Source organism: Sander lucioperca, chromosome 20 (assembly GCF_008315115.2).
Source record: "Sander lucioperca isolate FBNREF2018 chromosome 20, SLUC_FBN_1.2, whole genome shotgun sequence".
Taxonomy (NCBI): domain Eukaryota; kingdom Metazoa; phylum Chordata; class Actinopteri; order Perciformes; family Percidae; genus Sander; species Sander lucioperca.
In genome coordinates this window covers 12,896,609-12,907,848 of record NC_050192.1, presented here as the reverse complement: position 1 = coordinate 12,907,848, position 11,240 = coordinate 12,896,609, and the positions used below count along the sequence as shown (strand labels likewise).

Sequence of the window (11,240 nt, the reverse complement as noted above, 5' to 3'; positions counted from 1 at the left end):
TTTCACATTGCTCAGTAACGAGTGTTATAAACAGCCCGGAGGTATATCCAACGTGAGTTACTCATGAGGGTTTAAAATGCTGCTATCTTTAAACATTCTCATCAAAATTGCATAAATTAGTCACAGGAGGCAAACGCTGCAGATCGAATGCTTCCCCTAAGCATCATAATTACACCAGAGTTTAATGCTTCATTATTTTTATATTGGTTCTGAAATCCATCTCCTGCTGGTGCACAGCTCTTCTTTTTTTTTTTTAAAGAGTGGATCATATGAACTGGCACGATGGATTTATTCCCAGATTAGGAGTGTGATAAACTCATTAACACCATTAACCTTTTAGTCATTTGGTGCAGGTGCTACTTTCTCACAGATAAGGAACTCAATATCATGCCAACATAGCTGAAGCTTGTTTGGTGGACACTTAGGAAATTAAAACATTTGCTCACTTTTACAAACACATTTAAACTATCTTTTTACATTACACTTAGAGGAGAATGAGTGAAGTTATGTGATTAACTATGATTGTATGTTGTTTCCATCTAGTGGTGATTAGTGGACAGTACAATAACCAAACAGTAAAAATGAGAAGTGTCCGATTCCAAGTCATTTTAATGGTTAGTATGCAGCGTGTTCACAATGTAAAGTGACCAAATTCAGTATACTGAAAGCACTCTCTATGCACACTACAGCTTCTGCATTGTAGCCTTTATAAAGGTAGGATTTATTGCAGGACTTTTTGACTGCATTAGTTTTAGGTAGGTAGGCGTGTGTATAAACAACTGAGTGTAAATCCACTGACTTTTTGAGATTGCTGATGGATGGACACTATTGTCCCACAATGCAATGCACAAAAGACATGGTCACAGCTGAAGAAAAGTAAAACTAATTGTGGATGCTACCAGAAAGCCAAAAACACAGCATTAAATATTTCTTTAAAAACCTATTTCTTTATTTGTGGACATGGTAAAGGGAGTGTCTGTAGCTTTTTAACACCCCACTTGATTTTTGTGTTTTCAGATTTGTAAAACTTTCAGTTGTGAGGAATTGCAGATTTATCCAAATGTAGAATGGGATGCAAATAGTGAGTGTATGAGTGGGAATACTTAAAACCTCAAAATAAAAGTGCAGAGATTTGTTTTAAAAAGTGGAGAAAAAAGAAAGAAAAAGGAAAGCATATTTATTTCTAAAGGTTTTATTCATGGCACAAAACACAGACACTGTTTACACGCTTTTACATTTAGATTTGTTCGTTTGTTTTATCAATTGCACATGATGCATATTTTTTCCATTTATAAACACAGTCTTATGCTCATTACTTCAACAACAAACCAAAAGGCTACTAATACTGTATCACAATGATGGGTTACAAAAACTAAAAACAAGAAAGCTCCTTCTCTTCTGCAAGGTATGTAGAAACACAACAGGACCAACATCCCTTGCCCTTAAGGGTCACACTTCATGATCTCTCTGAGACAGATAGTAGCATAGCAGGAGGAGTCCAGGTCCAAGTTTAAGGTGAGAGTGAGCAAGTCCTGATACCCTTCTACTGTTGTGCCATTAAGCTGCCTGTCACTATTTCTACTGCAGTTTCCGGTCCCCTCTCCTCCTCCCTCCCCACAGGCTGCTCTCTGCAGCTGGTAGCTGAGGTTGCGTGGTAGAGCCAGCAGGGGGCGGTAGCAGCCAGGCAGATTTAGTTTGAGGTTGCTGACTCTGAAGCGACAGGCGTCCAGTCCGTCCCTGGCCAGTCTCTCCTGGAACCAAGTCCCCATGGCGTTTTCTGGATACTTCACAGTGTTTCCTGGCATCGGTAGCAACACCTGACATGATAGTAACACAGCAGCAACAGTGGTGAGAAAAGTTGAAACGGTAGTTTAAAGTAGACGTATTTCCCTAAACTACATACATGTCCCAGTGTGTACACTTCCTCTTGCTCCTCTTGGTCCGTCACCACATGGATCTGGAAAATCAAAGAAGGAAAGGTCAGTAGAACTGGCATGGTGTTGGCAAAATGTTTCCCTATTGAACAGGACTATTTATGAGCCTTCGGACAACGTCCTCTGGGACTTTTTATATTTGGACTTTGAGGATTTTAAACTTCAACTCTTTTACAAGACTGTAAAATACAAAATTGGACATATTGGACTTCTGAAATTCAACCCGTTTACAATTTTCTCCTTTCGTGATGTTTCTGTTTATTTCAGCTAGAAAGGAAAACCTTGGAAGTTGTAAGTACTCATTCACTCTGCTTAATAAACCAGCACACATACTGATTTAAACCCAGACACTTGAGTTGTTTCCATTTTTGTTTGATATATTTCTAAGGTTTACTTATTATTATATTATATATACTAGACCCATATTAGCACCTAGTTTGCGCGTGATTGCCAGAGGGCGTTAATGTCACAGGCACGTGTAGTCACATACCTAGTCTGGCTCAAAGCAAGACTTTGCTCTAGAGTAGCAAAAAGATACCAGCATTACATCCTACATATTAAATCATCTTTTCTCCTCTACTCTGATCTTTTATATAGGCTACTATCCTAAAAACAGATCATCCTCTCTTACCTGAGCCGAGCTGGTCTCTCCTGTGCCTTCCTTCATCCACACCAGGTCTCCTTGCCTGGCACTGTGGCCCAGAGTAGTCAGCCTGTGTGCCACTGCCTCGTTCCACACTCTGACAAGCATTAACATATTTGCAGAATTATCACTATTAAACTATTAAATCAGGCTTTTATTCCCCATACTGATTATTTCCAGAACCCTTAAAGTCTCTTCTAAGCATCTGGATGAAGAACAATTAAAAAAAAAAACTGTTTCCCAAGTTGTGCCTTTTTTTTCTAATCCAAACTAAAATGCTACCCAGAAATCTCTCCTTGCTCAAATTGTGCAATTTCAACCAAAATTAAACATTTTTATATCAGTTGTATTTGTGTATGTTGATATTACTTTACATTATGTTATATGTTCATACAAAAAAGTGTGTGTGCATTTTTGCTTGTGTTTTACAAAAATAGCAAGGACATATGTCATTTTCCAACTCCCTGGATACAAAATACAATCTCAACGTGTTAAAGTCTGGAAATGCCTTGAGAACAACAATAGTGTGGTTAAAGACCTTCTAGGTTTTAAATAGTTTTTTTTCTGAAAATCAGACGCTTTGTGACTCAAATGTAATAATAATAATAATACAAAGAAAGGCCCAAACTGGGGCTAGGTTAAATCCTGAAACTGAATGGAGCAGTATAGCTGTGGAATGTAATTTTGCCTTCTTTTTTTTAACAATCTCTGTCAAAGTGCAAATAAGCAATGTCTTTTTCTCCCAGTTGCTGCAATGGAGCTTTGTAAAATGTGTTTGTGTGGCAGGAATCCCATAAAAAGCCGTTTCAGGGTATTTTCCTTGCAGCTGACCTGCTGCAGTAGGCGTGTGGGTAGAAGACTCTCATGCTGTGGGGCAGGCTGAGCCAAGCTTGGGTACAACCATCCGGACCTGTACCGTAGCGGTTCAGGGCCCGAAGCATCAGCCGCTCCCTGGCTTTCGACAATGGCATCAGAGCCAAAGACTCCTTAGCGTTATCTGTGATGAAGAGTGATAAAGAGAGTGAAACACTTGCTGCATGTTTAATTCTAAGGTGCAAAAAAAGATCCACATTAAGGTAAATTACAAATTTGTTACATTAGTTGTTCTCAACACTACTAAAACATGATGGGTTTTCTACAGAATATCACAGATTTCAGAAGATTCTTTGAAACGAGGAACTGGTACTGTAGTGTTACAGCAATATGGCAGCATTGAAAAGTTCTTGGGAAGCAACTTTCACATCATCTTTAGTCGTTTTTTTAAGAAAACTGAAACTCAGTGTTGCTTCAGCTCTAACCTGTTTGGAGGAAGTGTCTCTTTGCATGGCTCTGAGGATCATTGCTGTCCTCTGGAGTGAAGAAAAGACGCACAGCGCTCACCTGACACACACACACACACACACACACACACACACACACACACACACACACACACACACACACACACACACACAATCACAACATACACTAACAACACAGTACAGTGCAGTCTGATAGGGCTTAAATGTGAATTATTTTTCTGAGATGACACTATTCTTCCCTCTGGAAGTGTTTCAGGCTTCTGGCCAGGTAATATCTGGCCATGTACGTAATAATTGTCTGCAACACTTACCATGTCTTCTTTGAGTAAAGCTAGTCCTACACAGTCGGACTGAATGCTCTGCGCGTTCCCAAACCTCTGTGGTCCATAGTAGTTGACAAAACCTCTGGCCTGCAAAGAGTTTGAAAAATCACTAGCACATTTTAAGGACTACTCAACAGCAGGAGTGATACAGAAACAACAGGCATCCACCATTTAAGCATAAGGCTGGTAATGTTCTATATTTTGCTTATCAACAAAGCCCATAAAGAGACTAACAGCAAGAATGTCTTGGTTTGTATTTCCTGTCCTGTCTGTGGCTCTTAGCGCCAAGTTCATAGGTTCCTACTGAAGACGTAAATCTTCATAAACGTGTTGAAAAATTTTTTTCAATCGTTTCCTAAAACAGCTGGGCATTATAGTTTTCAGCAATATGACTTAAACAGGAGGAAATAGTGTATTTGTTGGGGACTATTTTCAGCCGCGGATTATTACACATTTGGTGCTCTAGTGAGTACTTCCAGCAGCAGGATTGTGTATGTGAGATTGACTCAAAATTAAATTAAAATAAAAAATAAATCTCATAAATCTTGAATAATTATAAAGTGTAAATGGCGCCTCGTTTTGAATCTAAAGTTGTGAAGGCTGCTGTACCAATGGCCTCATCACTCCTTCAATCGAAGAAATGTAAAGGAAGTAAGCAACGCATGTTGTAATATCCCTTTAAGTGTAAATAACCATTATACATGTATTCAATTTTAGAAAATGTGGGTATACATTTGACATAGACATCATGTGGGATCATAAGCATACATTGTGCTAAAAAAAAACAAAAAAAAAAACATATCGACAACGTTTGACACACATCAACTAAAATTCTATTTTTTTTAATGATACCTTGACATTCTCCACTGCTTCCTTTACCAACGCTGCCAGGCGAGTGTGTTTGTCTGCTCCAGAGGAGTGTGCGTCACTGTGTGGTCTCAGGTCACGGACCACCAGGTCAAAGTGGTTGCCCTGCAGTCGTCCAAGCCTGAGAGGCTCGCTGACGGAGCGGATCTGAGACAGACGCATCCCTCTCTTCTCAAACTCAGCTGTCTTCTCTTTCAACCTAGTGATATAAAACATCAAATAAACCAATACGTGGTTGATTTTTGGCATTGATTTTGAGGCTTCAAAGGGAACTCACACAGTAATAAAAGAACCTTAACAGCTTAGGATTGTTGCAGCAGTTTGTCTCTGCAATGTGCGGATAGGGAAAAAGTGATTCGGAAACCAAAATCCATGAAAGAAACGCAGAACTACCGTTGGGTTGAGACCTTCTTGACCACCATAGACTGGTAGGTGATGGCTCTCTTATCCTTGATCCCAGCGTAAGTGAAATCTGACGGTAGGACCCCGAGAGCGGCTGCCATGTAGCTGATGGCCTCCAGAGTCTCCAGGTTCTCCTTTCGCAGAGTGAAAGCTGAAAGAGATGACACACACAACACAGCTGTATTATTTTTTTGAAATGAAGAATTATGAGAAATCGGATTAGGAAATGATTTATTATATAATTATAATTTTTTGACTACACCTTGAAATAGAAAACTACATTATTTCATTTTTGTTATGTCCTTACTTTCCTTCCCCATGACCTCATTTGATAAAAAATATTTAAAGATATCAATTGGTGCATGATTGGTGATGAGGTATGCTGAGTCATCTTGTGAGAGTCAGTTGACTCAGGCCCTACAAATAACAGAAAAGGTATTGTCCGATTGTTTACTTGCTTTCCCATGCTTTTCTGCATTTTTTTTTTAACTTGGCACATTCACAAACATCACGAAATGCAAATTATGGGTTCAGAATCTGAACCCATAGGCAGGTGTTATTTTCTGACATTTTAAGTATTGAGAACATACAGTAGTCAATGATTAAAAGGTTGCAATTCTACACCTTACCAGTGTAAACTTCTTCTTCTTTACGTTCCTCTGCGGTTCTTTTCTTCGGCCTCCCTTGCTCTCTCAGCCTAACCGAGATGGCTGTTGTCCCCTGGTCTGTGAAGCTTTTAGTCTCCACCAGTTTGCCAAACCTTCGGCTCAGGAAGTGGTGGACCGCCGTCCTGTGCTCCTTATCGTTATCAGGTCCAAACATATAGGATGAGCCTCGCACTTTGGCATCTATGAACCTGAAGAAGTCCTCTGCTTCATCCTCTGTAACCAGCTGGGAGAGCTCTCTGTAGTCTGGGTCTTCCCTCACCCTGATCTCAGGCTGAATAGTGACAGTCATGAGGAAGGGAAAGCGGTGTCTGACGGCCCGGTGGACGTTAGCTCTGTGGTGTTTGTCAGCAAAGGATCCCAGAGAGAGCTCCTGCTTGGTGGGCTTTTCTTTGAGAGTCAACACAAACTGCTCAAGCTCTTCGCTGACTGGCTGGCCTAAAATCACACTTAAATCAAAACTGCCTGGACTGGGTATAGTGACATCTAACCCACAATCAGCTGAAAAATCAGTGTCCTGTGAGACTACGGAATAATTATTCCACTTACATTCTGCACTGCTTTCATTGTTTTTATCTGAGGAGGCCCAGTCTGGTGTCTGTGTGGCGGCTGCTGCTGCTGCTGCTGCTGCTGCTGCTGCTGCTGTGTTAACACGCTGTCCAGTGATGTCTATCTCAGTGACCACAAAGTCTTTGATAAAGTTTTTTATGCTTCCAAGAAAACCTTCATGGTTTGATATGAAGCACGCAGGGACGTTCACTGCATCACTGTCCTGCTTCATGGTCACTTCATCCAAACACTGCAGAGTTCTCACGTGTTCTTGTTGCTGAAAAGGACAAAGATAAAATGTAATAACAAAATGTGTAAGCTGACAAAAACAAGTCATAGCCTATGTATTTATATGGCACAATGTATACACTTAAGGCAATGTTACAGCAATGTACATGTATTTAAGAGAGAAATAGACTTTAAAAGAGAGAATCCAAAAGAGAATGTAAACATTTATACCAAATCAGATAAATACAATGCGATAATTTCATTAGACGGCAGCAGAGAATAATAGGGTTTTAAGCCTTTAAAAGCAGTCAGAGTTAGGGCACACCTTAAAAAAAAGATGTCTGGAGGTTAAGAAAGATCATAGGTGTTTTTTATTATGCTTAAACCTAGGTTATACATGCGAAATAACCCGTCTATTACAGTACTATCCGTAGCCTACACACAAATCCTACCTCGACTGTGCTGACAGAGAGCTGTACCTGCTACAACAAAGGAAGCAAAGCACATGCCTGTTTTTACACGATAATATACATTTACTGTGAAGATATATTAATTATTGAACTGTTTGTTTACTCAACGAACCTGCACGCGGTATGTAAACGAGGAGCTGTTGATGTAAACACAACAACGCTGAAACAATTCAATCTAGTTCCGCGTCATGTGACCGTCATGTGACCTTTCTTAAAGGGACCGACCATATGAAAAAAACAAGGCTGTGTTAAACGTATAACTGTTCTCTGTAAACAACACTGCTGGTAGGAACTACAATTACTTTAAATTCATTAACCTTAATGTTAAAATAATGTTAATGTTATTTTTAACATCAACAACCATTTTAGATTAATTCAAATAGTGGCGTAAGTGCTCATGAAATTATATTATTGGGATAACACTACCCTAATGAACTCAGCAACAGTCCAAAATATTAAACATTGAATTATGCCTACTAAAATATATAATTTACCACAATTATATACTGTCTCCTTGTTACACAACATAAATAAGTAAAATTAACTTAATGTTAAAGGTCCAGTGTGTAACGTGTTTAGTAGTTCATTATCAAAATCTGTGTTGTCCGTTCACAAACTTGTCCTTTTTCATGAATATTTACCATCACCATCAATTCCAAGCATTCCTTTTGGCTTGAAATTTTACAAAAAATCTTTAGCCAGAGTCCTGAGTGGAATGAAAAAGATTGAGAGCATATTTTTCCATAGTGAGGGTCCGTTTCCCGACTGTTCTCTAGGCTTCATTTCAAGGTTGTAGGTTATAGATTTGTAACATAACTTCCTCCAAACCTTGGACCATTCACTCCAAATAGCAAGATGATCATATTCATAGTAATATGTTTCTAATACTAGTGCTGCTTTGGACCAAGGCCCTGAAAAAGTTCTGGGAGTCGGGGAGGAACTACATCTGCTGAGAAATGTTTAAAGCAGATGATATTTGCTTCACAAACATGTGCTGTTTTTGTTGGTATTATAAGTGTGATTCTGTATAACTGAGGAGGTAGCAAAAAAAACGCTTAAGCAGTGTTAATGTATGAAATTCCTCTCAGTTAAATGCTGTAAGTTTGTTTTGTTGCATGTTATTGTTAAAAGGGGGACTCCAGGTATTCACTATTGCATTTCTACAAAGTTCTCCAGAGCTACCGAAGACATTTTTCAACTGTTTTCACAGACTACATGTGTAAAATCCGTGGAGTGCCCATTTGACTAATACTGAGGCTCTGAATGATGACTCTGTGATCAGCTAGCTGGACTAATGAACTATTTGTCCTCGCCTGTCTGGAGATAACTGACTCTGTCGTGAGTGATTATTGTGTTGTTTGTGATGCTGATATTGGCGTCAAGTATCTCAGTCAGCTTTGTGACAAAAAATCTTTCATCCAAATGCAAAACTGTCATCATGTAACAGTATAGGAACAGAAAAAGGAGAAGTCAATCAATTAATCAACATTTATTTATATGGCACTTTACAGCAACCAGCAGGTATCCAAAGTGCTTTACATCAGGAATCAAGTATAAAACAACATATCATACAATAAAAAGAATGAAACATAGAAAACAGTAAAATCAGAAAAGGTTACATACTGTAGAAACAGGAGGAGGAGAGGGAAATTGTCACACCCCTACTACGTATTAAAAGCCATTCTAAACAAATAGGTTTTGAGTTTGGATCTAAAAAGAGCTACATCTGTAATAGTGTGAATATCAGGGGGTAATTTGTTCCGGAGTCTCGGGGCAGCAACAGCAAAAGCCTGATCACCCCACCGTTTATACCTTGACCTTGGGACTTCTAAAACCAGTTGATTTGAAGACCGCAATGACCTGTTGTGCTCACGTAGGGTTACAATCTCAGACAAATACTCCAGGGCCAGGCCATTTAAGGCCTTGAAAACAAACAATAAAATCTTAAAATCAATTCCAAAACGCACAGGGAGCCAATGTAGGGTGTAGAGAACGGGAGTGATGTGTCCCCGTCTAGATGTAAATGTATTTGTTAAAAAGCGAGCAGCAGCATTTTGCACAAGTTGAAGTCGTGAGATGGAGGTTTGATTCAGACCAACATTAAGAGCATTACAGTAATCCAACCTTGAACTAATAAAAGCATGAATCGCCTTTTCTAGATCGCGCCTGTTAAGGAAGGGCTTAACTTTAGCCAGGAGACAAAGCTAGAAAAATCTCATTATAACAACATTGCTGATCTGCTTGTCAAATTTCATGCTGCAATCAAATGTAACCCCCACATTTTTGACAGCTGGCTTAGTGTATGAAGCCAGAGCTCCCAAACTCAAAGCTGGACTGTTTGGCATGCAAGTTTTATCTTCATTCAAATTAAGAAAGTTATGTGAAAGCCACAACTTAATGTAATTTGGTTTTATAGGCAAATAAATTTGCAAATAATTTGCATAACAATTAAATGATGAAATGGTTATGCTTGCCTATAATAGCCCCTAAAGGCAACATATATAAGGAAAACAGGATGGGGCCAAGAATTGAACCCTGAGGTACCCTACAAGAGAGAGGAGCAATTGACAAGGAGAGGTCACCAATCCTGACAGAGAAGCTCCTATTTGCCAAATAGGAGCTAAACCATTTAAGTGCCGAGCCTTGGATGCCTACACAATGATCAAGGTGAGAGAGGAAGACTGCATGGTCCACTGTATCAAAAGCTGCTGTGAGGTCCAAAAGCCCTAAAGCAGCAGGATTCCCGGCAAGGCAAGAAGTAGTAATTGTTAATAGAAACTTTGGGTATAAAGAAAGTCACTGTGAGACTTTGTGTATGCATAAGGGTTCATTTTCAGTGATCAATATATTTAGAACTTTAAACACATAATTCACACATGGAAGGATCAGTGTTTCAGTGTTTACTCAATCAAACACACAGTAATGATTTTTCTGGACAACAGTGCAGAGAGGTCAGTGTTCACATCTATAATGGTTTGAAGTCAAGAGACGATATCATGAGTGTTCCAAGAAACACAAGTGTTAAACATTACACAATCGCAGATCGTTATGTCAGTTGTATGTTATGAGTGTGGATATTACTGTAATTTAAACATTCAATTCTGTAGAAGACGTCTTGTAACAGCCAACAGCATTTTCCCACAGCAAGAATGTTGCTCCACGAGAATCAAACTGTGCAACATGTATCTCCCGAGAAATATAATTGGTCCAAGCATTTCCAAGAAATAAAAGCAGTTTTTGGCCCTCGGCGTCCTTCCGCCCACCAACATCCTCTGCGCCACAGAAGGTGCATTCATGTCCTACAGATGTGTGAGTGGGTGTCAATAATTTTGTAAGCGCTGATGAAGTTGACTTAAACATTTGGAAACATGGGACAGCTTTACATACGTATGCGTGGATGTAAATGCCTGCATTAGTGTGTGTGTGTGCGTGTGTGTGTGTGTGTGTGTGTGTGTGTGTGTGTGTGTGTGTGTGTGTGTGTGTGTGTCTGTTCACCATGCTCTCCAGATGTGTCTGTGCTCCATCAGGAAATGCTCCACTCTGGATCTGCTTTAACAATTGACTTTTTTTCTGTTGGAACTCCAGGGACCATTAATGTTGCAGCAAAGTGCATCTGAATCTGTGCCTGAGAAATAGATCGATAGATAGTGTGAGTGTGTGTGGGACTGTGATGGGAAGTCATGTGATGCAGCCTCTCACTAGTTCCTTTGTTCGTCCAAGACAACAGCAGACAAAAAGAGCTTTATGGGGGACTTTTGAGGTCCATTTGAGAGCTCTGTTTTCTCTGTCTTTGGATCAGTCTTGTTCTCTTTCTGGTCTTTCACTGGTAACATAATCAAGTTTTTGGTAAACCTCCTG

The 11,240-nt window shown here is 39.6% G+C and overlaps 1 protein-coding gene across 3 annotated transcripts; it reads right to left on the bottom strand.

Moving 5' to 3' along the window:
- Nucleotides 1–1,176: 1,176 nt before the first annotated feature.
- Nucleotides 1,177–7,587, bottom strand: pus7l (pseudouridine synthase 7 like). Of its 3 annotated transcripts, XM_031284887.1 has the most exons (11): nt 7,495–7,578; nt 7,365–7,394; nt 6,100–6,961; nt 5,462–5,621; nt 5,054–5,267; nt 4,190–4,288; nt 3,876–3,957; nt 3,409–3,574; nt 2,566–2,674; nt 1,904–1,957; nt 1,177–1,817 (listed from the first exon to the last, which is right to left on the bottom strand). In XM_031284887.1, the coding sequence occupies exons 3-11, from the start codon at nt 6,914–6,916 to the stop codon at nt 1,443–1,445; spliced, it is 2,076 nt and encodes a 691-aa protein (XP_031140747.1). In that variant the 5' UTR covers nt 6,917–6,961; nt 7,365–7,394; nt 7,495–7,578; the 3' UTR covers nt 1,177–1,442. The 3 variants fall into 3 exon arrangements, with proteins under 3 accessions (XP_031140747.1, XP_031140749.1, XP_031140746.1); XM_031284889.2 differs by lacking the exon at nt 7,365–7,394 and having other exon boundaries at nt 7,495–7,587; XM_031284886.2 differs by lacking the exon at nt 7,365–7,394 and having other exon boundaries at nt 7,475–7,584.
- Nucleotides 7,588–11,240: the final 3,653 nt, after the last annotated feature.